Source organism: Hyperoodon ampullatus, assembly GCF_949752795.1.
Source record: "Hyperoodon ampullatus genome assembly, chromosome: 16".
Lineage (NCBI taxonomy): Eukaryota > Metazoa > Chordata > Mammalia > Artiodactyla > Ziphiidae > Hyperoodon > Hyperoodon ampullatus.
Genome location: NC_136929.1, coordinates 67,204,266 through 67,218,011, shown reverse-complemented (window position 1 = coordinate 67,218,011; position 13,746 = coordinate 67,204,266). Strand labels below are relative to the sequence as shown.

At 32.6% G+C, this 13,746-nt stretch overlaps 1 protein-coding gene across 3 annotated transcripts in view; it reads left to right on the top strand.

Moving 5' to 3' along the window:
- The window catches only part of NBEA (neurobeachin), a gene marked incomplete at both ends in the record, with an annotated part of 605,261 nt that overhangs the window by 218,187 nt on the left and 373,328 nt on the right, over positions 1–13,746 (top strand). For all 3 annotated transcript variants that reach the window (XM_079722002.1, XM_079722001.1, XM_079722000.1), the window contains one exon: positions 1,220–1,346. In XM_079722002.1, coding sequence (XP_079578128.1) covers positions 1,220–1,346 — 127 coding nt within the window. The remainder of the gene's footprint in view (positions 1–1,219; positions 1,347–13,746) is intronic.

Genomic DNA, 13,746 nt, shown 5'->3' with positions numbered 1-13,746 from the left:
TATATATATATATAAATATTTATATCTGACTTGTCTGAAGACTTTATATAGTTTTTTCTATCCAGTTTACAGTCTTACTCCTTATACTCATTCTGCTTTCTAGAAAAAGGAATAAAAATGTTTTCCTTTTACCAAAATGTATACTCAGAAAAGTGTTAAGATTTTTAAAATATACCAATGTAGTAGAAAGAAAAAATCTACATTTGGTGTTTATTGACTAAATCCTTACTCTTTAAGAGATAAGGAAATGAAAAAGCAAGTCGTCTCTTTTTTATCTTTATTTGAAACAAGGTATGATATTTTCCTTTAATTCCTATTCTATGAATTAATAATAGATATGGGAAATGATGGTAGCCAGAAGTCCAGTGATAGTATAAAGCATATACTACAATAAAAAAATGTAAGTAATGAACATTCTCCTTAGAAATCCATATATACAGATACACAAACACACACACACAGACACACACACAAAGAAATTGAGGGCCAACATCTAAACTGGACCCAAGACTAGTTTAGATTTTGACATATACATGCTGTGTAAGTGTTGTGAAAATCCCAGTTTTATGGGAATTAGTGTTAGATAAGATAAAGATAATATTTAGGAACACTAGATGTCCCTCAACTCCACTGCTATTTAATATACTTACTTGGTGTTAATATAGGAAGATCTGTTCTAAAATGGCGTCTTCATATCGTTGAAGAGAACTCATTATTTTAAAATTGGGTACAAATCTTATACTCATTATAGCCCTTCTTAAGCAATCATTTTATCAAAATAAGCACTGATGCTGCAGTGCCACAAATTTATATTGAGACAGTTTATTGCAAATTATATCTTATATGATGAAAACTAAAAATATAACAACATAGCAATAAAAACATAAATTTTTCACATCTAAATTTGCATTGTTTTATCAACCTCATTTTATCTAAAATTATTTTCATTTGTTGATGTCTTTTATTTATATCCCATTTGTAATATGTAGTTTTGTTTAGAGTAATATAAGTAAATAAACTGGATTTTAATGCAATAGCTATTTTTAATAATTATAAAGAGTTATTAGTGTACCGATGGCCAAATGATTTTTTAATGGCCAAATTCTATTTTGAAATTCAGATGAATATTTTTTTCAAACTCAGATAGTAATGATGTAATGAAAATTATTTTGTTAAATAAATTTATACTTAAGGCTAAAAATTATTATTTTGGGAACAGGTGCCGTGGATTCGGGGTCCTCTTCTTCTTCCTCCTCTTCTAGTTTTGTGAATGGTGCTACCAGCAAAAACCTTCCAGCTGTACAAACTGTTGCTCCAATGCCAGAAGATTCAGCTGAAAATATGAGGTATACATAACTATTTGGTTTTTTTACTCCTTTTACTCCCTTCCTCTCACCTCAAAAATAGTGAAACAGTATACATTAAATACAAAGATATAGTTAAGAATTCTTAAGAATGTTTAATTATGTATTTTGTGATTATATCTCATAATTGCAATGTTTTGATATTTTTAGATAGTTATTCATTATATAAAAATCATTTATTATATTTCAGTCTAAACTGAGAGATCTTGAATGGTTTTCATGATCTGACTTTCCTGAATTTATAATCCATTGTCATATAGCACATTACTGCTTCCTGTAAGGTAGAAACATGCAGACGTGGCACCATGATAAAATTGGACATCTTTGGGGTGGTGAGTTTAAAATATAGACTTTCAAAATAAATCTGCAGAGTTACATATAACATATATAATTGGAAGTTGAATCACCAAACATTATCTTTTCTATCGCGATTAATAGATAAAAATGATTTGCAGTAGCATGTCAGAGAGAATTCCTAGAAGAGTTTGACCAAAACGCTTGGAGTTAAATTGCACATATCCATACACACAGTATGTGTGTGTATTCACATTTTTAACTGAAGTGTAAAAGCTCAATGAAAGAACGATGTTATGTTACTATCACTCAAGGCAAGAAATAGAATGTTACAGGTACCACAAAGCCCCCACCTTTTGCTCCTTTTTTTTGCCACTATTCTTGCTCCTCTTCAAATTCATCACTCTGACTTAATACTAGATTAGTTTTGTCTTTTTTGAATTTTATATGAGTGGAGTTGCACAGTATTTATTCTTTTTGTCTCTGGCTACTTTTTCTCAACATTATGTTTATGAGATTTATCTGTATTGCCTGTAGCAATAGTTTTGTTCATGTTCATTCCTTAGTGGTTGTATACTATAATTTATTAATCTATTTTATTGATGATGGGCATTTGGAATTTTCCAGTTTGGGACTATTGCAAATAATGCTGCTTTTTTACATAACAGTGCTGCTTGTACATTACTTTTGGGTATACTACACATTTGTATGCATATCTGTTGGGTAAATAACTGAATGGAATTGCTGATTCATAGTGTTTGTGTATGTTCAATTTTACTAGATAATGCCAAATGTTTTCCAAAGTGGTTAATGCAAGTTTACTAACTCATTAGCAGTGTATGAGAGTGCCTAATTTTTTATATCTTTAACAATACTTAGTATTGTCACCTTTACATTTTAGGCATTTTGGTAGAAGTATAGTGGTATTTCATTGTATTTTTAGTTTGTATTTTCCTGATAGTTAACAAGGTCGAGCACCTTCTTATATATTTATCGGTCTTTTGGTTTTCCTCTTTTGTGATTTCCCTGTTGGAATCTCTTACTCATTTTAAAACGTTGAGTTGTTTGTCTTGTTAATTTGTAAAGGCTCTTCTCTTTATGCATTTTGAAAATGAGCCCTTTGATGATTATATGTTGTATATATATCTTCTCCCATTCTGTGGCTTTTCTTATTATCTATGTGATATCTTTTGATCAACAGAAGTTGTAAATTTTAATGAAACTCAACTTATCGAGTTTTTGTTTTTTAGTGCTTTTTGTGTTATAGATGAAATCTTTGCCTTCATTTTCCCCATCTCATCCTCTGGCTGCTTTATTTGTGCTTTTTATATTTAGATACATAGTTCATCTGGAATTGAGTTTTGTGAATTTTATGAGGTAGGAGTACTATGGATGTCAAGATGACCCAGTGCCATTTATTTGAGAAACTCTCCTATCTCCCATGCTCTGCCACTTTTGTCACAAATCAGGTGTTCTTGTATACTGGATTCTGCTTTGGCACTCGATTCTACCCAATTTGTCTGTTTGTCTATCCTTGTGACATACTGTCATAATTAGCTTTAGGTTTAATAAGGATCAGTATCTGGATAAGTAATGTCTTCCCATCCTGTCCTTTTTTTTTTTTCCAAGGAAGACTAAGCTATTCTTGATGCTTGGCATTTCCATTTAAATTTTAGAATCAGTTTATCAGTATCCATATTGAAAACAACTTGCTGGGATTTTAGCAAGGAATGGAATTTATAGCTCTGTTGCAACTGGAGTTATATTTCTTCTATAGATCTCTTTCAATATTGTGACTTCCAAACTATGAACAGCTTCTATTCCTTCCATTTCTTTAGTTTTTAAAAATTTTTTTCCAGTAATGATTTTTAGATTTTTATGTAGAAGTCTTATATGTTTCTTATATGATATATTCTTATAATTTAAATATTTTGTGTTTGTATCTTCGTTTCTCTAGTTTCCAAAATAAATTTATTGAGATCATTTGTTTATGTTGTTTAAACTCAATTTAAATACTCAATTTGAGTGTACATTTTAACGAGTTTTGAACAGTTTATATGCCCATACAACCACTACCACAATGAAGATGTAGAACATATTTATCACTCCATATAGTTCCCTGTGCCCCATTTATAATTTACCCCATCCTTCCCCAGGCAAACATTTATATGCTTTTTAATATCATAATTTAAATTTGTATTTTCTAGGATTTCACATAGATGGAATCATATAGAATACACTTTCTTGTGCCTACCTTCTTTCACTCAGATTTTGAGATTCATTCATGTCTTTTTGTTTATGAGTAGTCCATTCCTTTTTTTGTGTGTGGTACGCGGGCCTCTCACTGTTGTGGCCTCTCCCATTGCGGAGCACATGCTCCGGACGCGCAGGCCCGGCGGCCATGGCTCACGGGCCCAGCCGCTCCGCGGCATGTGGGATCCTCCCGGACCGGGGCACGAACCCGTGTCCCCTGTATCGGCAGGCGGACTCTCAACCACTGCGCCACCAGGGAAGCCCAGTCCATCCCTTTTTATTCTTGAGTATTATTCTGTTATATGGCTATCCCACTATTTATTTATCTCTTCACTTATTGATAGACATCTGGGTTTTTTTCCACATTGGGGCTATTATAAATAAAATTCTATGGAAATTTGAATACAACTGTATTGTAGACATATGATCTTGGGTAAATAGGAGTAAAATAACTGGTTGAATAGGAAGTACATACAGGCTTATCTTTATAAGAAACTACTGAGTTGTTTTGCAAAGCAGTTGTATCATTTTATATTCCTTTCAGCAATGTGTAAAAGTTCCATTTGTTCCATATTTTTGTCAACACTTGGCATTCTCAGTCTTTTTAAGACTTTATAATTTAAGACTTTTCTGGGTAATCATATCTCATTTGGATTTATTTTCCATTTTCCTAATGATTAAAGGTGAGGAAGTTTATTTTTTTTTTTCGGATATGTTAATGGGCCATTGAAATCTTTTGCTATTTTTTTTAAAATGTAGGATTGTTTTCTTGCGAAATATCACCATTCTTTATGTATTCAGATTATATGTCCTGTGTCAGATATTCCATTCTGTGGCTTATATTTTCATTTTGTTAAAATTATTTACAACAGGAAGTTTCTAATTTTGACCAAGTCCATCATTTCAAAAAATCTTTTCTTTTATGGTTTGTGCCTTTGTATCTTAAGAAATCTTTACCTAGCCGAAAGTCATGAAGATATTCTCGTGTATTTTCTTTTAAAAGTTTTGTAGTTTTAGCTTTTATGATTAGGTCTGTGATCCATTTTCACTTAATTTTTGTGTGTGTGTGGTGAAGTAAAGTTTCAGTTTTGTTTTTATCCATATGTATATCAATGTTTCAGCACCACTGAATTACCTTGGCACATTGGTATAAAATCAATTGGCTGTCTATGTATGAACCTATTGCTGAACTCCATACTACTTCATGATCTATATGGCTGTCCTTATGCCAGTACCCCACTTTATTACTATAGCTTATAGAATATCCTGAAATCAGGTAGTATAAGTCCTCTAACTCTGTTCTTTTTACAGTTGCTTTGACTTTTCTAGATTGTTTGCATTTTCTTATATGTTTTAGAATGGGCTTGCCAATTTCTAAAAAAAAATTCCTGTTGAAATGTTAATTAGGGCTGTGTTGAATATTTATTTAAATTTAGGGAGAATTGATATCTTAATAATATTGAGCCTTCTAATCTACAAACATTGTCTATAACTCCATTCATTGAGGATTTTAATTTCTCTGAGCAACTTATTATAGCTTTCATTGTAAAGGTCTTGTACTTAGTTTTGTCTTTTTTTAATTAGTTTTTTATGTCTTTGATGATATTCTAAATTAAAATTTTTACTTTAAGTTTCCAATTTTGAGTTAGAAGCCAAACAAAAAAGGATAAATACTATATGTTTCCATTTATATAAAATGATAGAAAATGCAAGTAAATTTTCTTAACAGCAAATTGATGATTGTCTTGTTAATTATATCTCAATAGGACTGAAAACAAAAAAGAAAGACTTTGTGTGTTGTTAGTATATAGAAAGACAACTGACTTTTGTACACTGATTTTACGTCTTGCAATTTTGCTTAATCTACTTAAATTTAGTTGTCTTTGTTAGATTGTTTAGACTTTTCTCAACTCAATATTATCTGTACTTTCCTTATTATTTTCTATGTGAAAGATAATGTCACTTGTAGCTTTAGTGTTATTTATTCTTGTAGCTTTGAGATTTCACCAGTGGAGCCATCTCTGCCTGAATTTTTTTTTTACTGGGGAGGTTTTACAAATTAAATTCTGTCATTGGATAAGTGACTATTCAGATTTTCTGTTTTCTTTTTGCATCAGTGTTGGTCATTTGTGACTTCTAGTAGTCATTTTATCTAAGTTATTGGATTATTGCCATAAAGATTTTCATAATTTTATTATTATATTATTATTTTAAAACACTTGTAGGATCTCTAATGATGTTTTCTCTTTCATTCCTGATTTTGTAATTTATGCCTTTTCTCATTTAGCATTATTAGAGTACCTATTGACTTTTCAATATTATAATTTTCCTCCCAGAAATTAGACATTAAATTCATTAATTTTTTTTCTGTCTCTATTACATCAAATTCCACTCTTTTTATTTCCTTTTAGTTATTTCAGGTTTACTTACTTTTCTCTTTCTAGATTTTTAGAGTGGAAACTTAGATCAGGAGTCTATAAACTACAGCCCAGGGACCAAATCTGCCTGCCATCATAAACTTTATATATAAACTTTGTGTAAATAAACTTTTATTGGAATACAGTCACATCGTTTGTTTATATATTGCCTGTGACTGCTTTCACATTACAATGGCAGAGTTAAGTAGTTGCAACAGAGATAGTATGCCCTAAAATCTTAAAATATTTAGTATCTTACCCTTTACAGAAAACATTTGCCAATCCCTTGCTTAGATCTTTGATTTTAGATTTCTTCTTTTCTATTACGAGCATTTAAAGCCATAACTTTTCCACTAAGCACTGTTTTAGCTGTATTTCAGAAATTTAATGTTGTTTTAATTTTCATACAATATTTTTTCTAAGTTTCTCTATGATTTCTTCTTTGACTTCTAAGTGTTTCCGAGGTGACTTTGGAGATTGACCTTTCTCAGTATAATGCCATGAGATCCATCCAAGTGTTGTGTGTATTAATGGGTCCTTTTGTATTTCTGAGTATTATTTCATGGTATGGATGTATGACAGTTTGTTTAACCATTCACCCACTAAAAGACATTCGGATTTTTTCCATTTTTGGCTAGTACCAAAAAAGCTACAATAAACATTTGTTTTTATGTGAACATACATTTTCATTTCTCTGGGATAAGTGCCCAGAGTGAGATAACTGGGCTAATATGGTAAGTACCTATTTAGTGTTATAAAAAACTCCCACCAGCAATGTATGAATAGTCCAGTTTCTCTTCATTTTTACCAGCATTCAGCGTTTTTTTTTTTTGTTTTTTTTTTTTTAAGGCCATTCTGGTATGTATGTAGTGATATCTCATTGTGGTCTTAATTTGTATTTTCCTAATGGATGATTCTGAACATCTTTTTGTGTGCTTATTTTCCATTAGTGTGTTCTCTTCAGCGAAATGTCTGTTTATATCTTCTGCCCATTTTATAATTGGATTGCTTTTTCACTTTTGAGCCTTAAGAATTCAGTATTCTAAGTACAAGTCCTTTTTCAAAAATGTTGTTTCCAAGTGTTTGCTCGCAGACCGTAGCTCGTGTGTTTTGTCCTCTTAATATAAGTCTTTGGCAGAGGAAACTTTGCATTTTTATTGTAGTCTAGCTTATGATGTCATGTCTAAGAACTCTTCACCTCACCTTAAATACTGAAGATTTTCTCCTGTGTCTTCTATAAAGTTCTGTGGTTTTAAGTAGTAGTTTTAGTTTTAAGTCGGGGTCCCATTTTGAGCTAATTTTTATGTAAGGTGTGAGGTTTATGTCCAGGTTTATATTTTTTCCTGTGAATGTCCATTTGTTGCAGCACCATTTGTTCGAAAGACCATTCTTCCTCATGAAGCATTTTTAAGATCTTTTAAGGCAGATCTAGGGCGGCCTTTATTCTTGGGCTAATTTTGCCACTTAGAAAATGTGCTGGATTTCTCCTGAACACTCAGTGTATCTAAGGAGGTCCCTCCTTTTTGGCCAGAGGGAACGCAGACAATCCTAGACCTGTGCGAGATGTAGAAGATGCCTGTTATGACTCCTCCATAATTGTTCTTTCCTCAGAAGTTGTTCTACTCTAACCTTGGGAGCTTTCAGGCATCACATACCTAGACTGTTACTCAGCCAAAGATTACTGTGCTCTCCATACACCTTCCTCTTGCGTACTATGCCCTCCAAATTCTATTCACCTTTGCCTCCTTGAACTAGTTTTAATCTTGTCAACTGAGAAAGGTTGCTGGATTCTGTATCTGCCCTAATATGGGAAATACCTCCATGTAGGAAATCTGGGTGATGGTGGGACTCACCTCATTTGTTTCTCTTTCCTCAGGATTTTATACCCCACATTTTGTATGAAAATAGTTGTTCTCCGCATTTTGTAAAATTTTCTAGTTGTTAGTATGGGAGGCAATTGTAGACCATCTTAACCCCTTCAAGGTGAAAAGTGGAATTTGATACTTATGTTTCCTAATTTATCTATAATTCTTTCTAACTAAGCATGTATGGACAGTCATTTGATCTGTGAATGTTGGCAGTTTTATCCCCCATTACACAAATACTTACACCTTTTTATTTCTTTTTTCTGACTTATAGTATCACCTAGTACCTCCAATACAGTTTTCTATAGAAGTGGTTAGAAAAGGCATTCTTTTCTTCATCTCAAATGAAAAGCTTTGAACATTTCATCATTAATTATGATGTCTCCTGTCTGTTTAATAAAGATACTTTTTATCAAATTCAAGAATTCTCTTGTGTTTATAATTAACCAAGTTACCATCATTATGGGTATAGAATTTTATCTCTAAAGAGAGGGTAAGTCATGGAGATGACCATGTGGTTTTCCTCCTTTTTCTGCTAACATGGTCTATGATATTGACTTTTAATTTTAAAAATGCTAAACAAACCTTTAATTCCTGAAAGAAATCCAATTTCTTTGTGATGTAAGATCTGTTTTACCTTTTGAAGAGCTTATGTAAGATTGGTATGTTTTTATTTGTTTTTCTTTGTTTTCTAAAATATTTGGTAGAGTTCACAAGCAAAGACATCTGATCCTAGATTTCCTTTTTGGGGAAAGTTTTTAAGTTAAAATGTTACAAGTATCCCCAGATTTTCAATTTTTGTCCTGTGTAAGTTTTGATAGATTCTGTTGGCATAATGCAGTTCATAATATTATCTTATTATTTTAACATTCATATAATCTATAAGGAAGTCTCTCCTTTTTATTCTTCTTTTTTTAAAATAAATTTATTTTATTTATTTATTTTTGGCTGCATTGGGTCTTCATTGCTACACGTGGCCTTTCTCTAGTTGCAGCGAGCGGGGGCTACTCTTGGTTGCAGTGCACGTGCTTCTCATTGTGGTGACTTTTCTTGTTGAGGAGCATGGGCTCTAGGCACACGGGCTTCAGTAGTTGCGGCTTGCAGGCTCAGTAGTTGTGGCTCGCGGGCTCCAAAGCACAGGCTTAGTAGCTGTGGCGCACGGGATTAGTTTCTCTGCAGCATGTGGGATCTTCCCGGACCAGGGTTTGAGCCTGTGTCCCCTGCATTGGCAGGCAGATTCTTAACCACTGTGCCACCAGGGAAGCCCCCTCCTTTTTATTCTTGGTGCTTATTATGAGCTTGTTTCTGCTTTCCTTCCTTGCTTCCAAGTCTTGGCAGTGATTAATCAATTTTATTCATATTGCCATTAAGAAACATTCACTAGAGAGAAGTAACAAGAAACTGTTAGGTTGAAGTTTATACCTTATTATCTTTTCCTTAGTGCAGTGGATCTTAAACATCAGTATGCAACAGAGTTACATGGGAGGCCTGGTAAAACACATTGCTGAGCCAATAGGTAGTTCTAGTTCAAGACTGAAGGCCTGAGAATCAGGAAAGTTGATGGTATAAGTTCCAGTCTGGAAGCTGGGAGGCTCAAGACCCCAGAAGAGCTGATGTTTCAGTTGAGTCTGAAGGCCAGCAAAGACCAACTATCAGGTAGAAGGGGTTTTCTCTTATCTAGCCTTTTGTTCTATTCATGTCTTCAGTTGAATGGATGAACACACACACATTAGGGAGGACAGTCTGCTTTATTCAGTCTACCCATTCAAATTGTAGTCTCATCCAGAAACACCCTAACAGACACACCCAGAATAATATTTAGTCAAATGTCGGGGCACCCTGTGGTCCAGACAAGTTGACACATAAAATTAACCATTACATGAAGTGATCTTGGTGTGCTGGCTCTAAGAATACACTTTGAGAAATGGTGTTTTAAGTGATCATCTTCTAGATTGCAACATTAATTCTTGATTTATATAAGTCCTCTTCCTAGACAATGTATGGATCTCAGTGTAGCTTAACTTCATTTACTCCAAATTTTGCAAATACATTTATACTGTAATGTGTACGCATGTGTGTGTGTGTGTGCACATAAAAAATTGTAAATGAAAGGGCTTCCCTGGTGGCGCAGCGGTTAAGAGTCTGCCTGCCGATGCAGGGGACATGGGTTCGTGCCCCGATCCAGGAAGATCCTACATGCCACAGAGCGGCTGGGCCCGTGAGCCATGGCCGCTGAGCCTGCATGTCTGCAGCCTGTGCTCCACAATGGGAGAGGCCACAACAGTGAGAGGCCCATGTACTGCCAAAAAAAAAAAAAAAAATTATAAATGCAACAAGAGAATATAATTACTATTTTATTGGTCAACATATTTAGATTTATCCAAATTTTTATCATTTACTTTTGCTCATCATTCCTTTTTGAATATCTGACTTCCATGTGCTATCATTTTCTTTCTTCTTAAAGAACACCCCCTTTAATATTTCATTTAGTGCAGACCTGACACTCCTGAATTCCCTCACTTCTTATTTAACTAAAAATATTTGAAATTCACCTCTATTTTTGAGGGATATTTTGAACCAAAGTAGAGTCTAGGTTGGAAGTTATTTCCTTTTAATTATCTTTCATTTCTTTCTGTGCTTTCTTTCCCTTTTAACCTTTTTTTTTTTTTTTTAAAGAAATGTAATTTCCTGTCTTACTGCTATCTCTCTGCTCTTCCCCAGCCTTTTCCATTCCTGCTACCTGTTTTTAAGATTTTTCTCTATCTTTGGTGTTTAGCAGTTTTACTGTGATATACTCAGGCTCTTTGATTTTTCTTTATATTTATCCAGCTTGGGATTTGTAGAGCTTCTGAAATTTGATGACTTTCATCAGTGGCTGGGAAATTCTTAGCCATTACCTCTTCTAATATTGCTTCAGAATCATTCTTTCCTTTCTCTGGGATTTGAATTACACAATATTCAATAATTACAATAATTACAATAATTACAAAATATTAGATATTTTCTGTATTTCTCATCTCTCTCTCTCTCTCTCTCCATTATTCTAGTATTTCTTTTTAACCTTAGTCTACTTTACTAATTCTCTTTTTAACTGTTTCTAATCTTCTGCATTCTTAATTTTAATTTTTGTGTAAGTACTAGAATTTCCATTTGATTTTTTTATAGGTTAATATTCTCTTCCAGTTTCCTATAGTGTTTTTAATTTTCATGTATGTGTATATATATGATAATAGTTGCAGCCATGGATTTTTATGTATTTTTTCTCTAATGGATTATTTATAGTTTTATTCCTACAAATTACTTAGAATCTGTAAACCCCTCTAAATGAGATTTCCTTAATATAGGTAAAAACCAATACATGATTGTGTTTTTTAAACTAAACTCCTGTGTTTTAAGTCATATTGTTTTAATCCAGGCACTGGAGCTGTAGAAATTCATCTAAAGCATTAATATGTCCTTTGAATGTTTAGTTTTCCTATCATTGGTCATTTTGTTAGAGTGGTTGATAAATTTCCCAAGTCACAACTATAATTGTATTCATGGAAATCAGTAATTCTCTTCCTTAAAAAAATTTGTACTTACTATCAAGAAAAATAGCCAAAGTCAAAATAGCATCATAAGCATAGTTAGTGTGACTGAAGAGAATGAAAAAGAATAAAGTGGGGAGAGAGGAATGAGTAGCTTAAGAGAATGCATTTCAGCCTAGAGTTGACAAACTCTATATTTAGGTCCCAAGAATGTTCTAAAATATTAAGAAGTTATAAACAGATTATTAAGATTATAACCCTCACACTAGACTATGTAGGGCAAATTCCCCATCGTCTACATTTGTATTATTTCTCTGCACAAAATGTCTTGACTAAGTGAGTGTTTTTTGAATAAATGAAAACTTCCAAATGAAAAATTAGTACTTGGTGTTTTCCCTAAATTAAGTGAAATATACTAGTTGTTTTAGAAAATAATTTGCCAAAGGACCTTGTTTTATTTCTGGTAGCTATAGGTTCCTTCCACTTTTAAAATGAAAATTACATTCAAAAGAAAGAATAATTTATTTATTTTTATAAGCTATAAGGTCAAAGAGTTCTCCCTTATTAAGATTTAAAAAAATTTTTAACATGTTAACAGATACATTTTTCATGTGCCTTGGGATTGGAAAAAAATAGTTTTACACTGTATTTATCTGAGATGAGAATTGAAATAACAATATAGGCACAATATATCTTTAAAAAAAATTTTTTTAGTAATTGGTGGTTATCTGCGAGGTGATAGAGGGAGGGTATAAAGCTAAAATTTATGTTTATGTCATTTCCTTTGAGAATTTAAATTGTGTAAGAATGAAGATAACATACTTTACACAATGTTTACTTTAAAACACATTGTGATGAATCTATATGTCCATTTTCTTCACTATGAAAAAGTGATGATGCAACTTTTCCACTTAGAATATTTTGTTGTTGCTTGATAGATAAGTCTGGCAGTATTATTTGATAATAATTTCCTGTATTTTAAACCTTTGATCTCTTGCTGGGTAAAATGTTACATTTTTTTGCCCTTTATTAGAATATTTAAATTATGGTTGCAGAATGATTTATAAGAGCATCATTTAATGTTCTGTTAACATTTTGTAAGAAAATAGCTGCAAAAAGTCTTATTATAGGGATTCACTCACTGAGGAATATGTTTTTGTCCATTACCCTTAAGTAAAGGTAATTAATACACATTTATATACGCACATGTAATTAGTTGTGTAGATTAATCAGTTTCTATTTGATGTTTAATTTAATCACCAAGAACAGTAGTTTTGCAATTCTGAAGCCTCTAAATTATTATACAGAAACCTGTAAAATATGCAAAAAAAAATCTTAAGCTAGGGAAAATGTTTCTGACTTCAATTAGATAATAGTATATTATGATCCAATAGTATAACTATGATGTGAACCTCTATAAATCTAGAATTTTTCTAAAGTAATTTTACTCAGTTAATCTTAAGTAAAAATAAATATTCATGCTTCACTCAGAATTCAGGTGCAAAAACAGTAGTAATTATATCTAGATTTTTCTCCTCTTCATAGGTTCTCTTTTACCATTCTTACCTTTCTTTGGTAGAGAGGATTACTTTAGCTGAGAAGCTTCATCAAACATGATCCTGGAGATTAGAAAGAATGAATGAAATAATGGATCTAAAAAAGAAGTTCTGTCTATATTCTCTAAAATTCAGAGCTAACTCATTATTATGATGATTATTCTGTGACTTCAGGTAGTCCTTCCTTTCCTAGCTGTTTTATTACAACTTAATAATAGTAAGTAGTTTCATTAAAACAGTTTTTCTCAAAACGTGTTTCCTGGATAAGCAGTATCAGACCACCTGAGAACCTTTCAGAAGTGCAAACTGTGTCGGTACACCCAAACCTGCGGAACCTCTAAGGCTGGGGCCCTAGCAGTTTGGGTTTCGACAGGCCTTGCAGGTGATTCCAATCTACACCAAAGATTGAGAACCACTGCCTTAATGTAGGTGTTTGCTCCAGGAGTAACAGAGTAGGGGAGAATATTGAA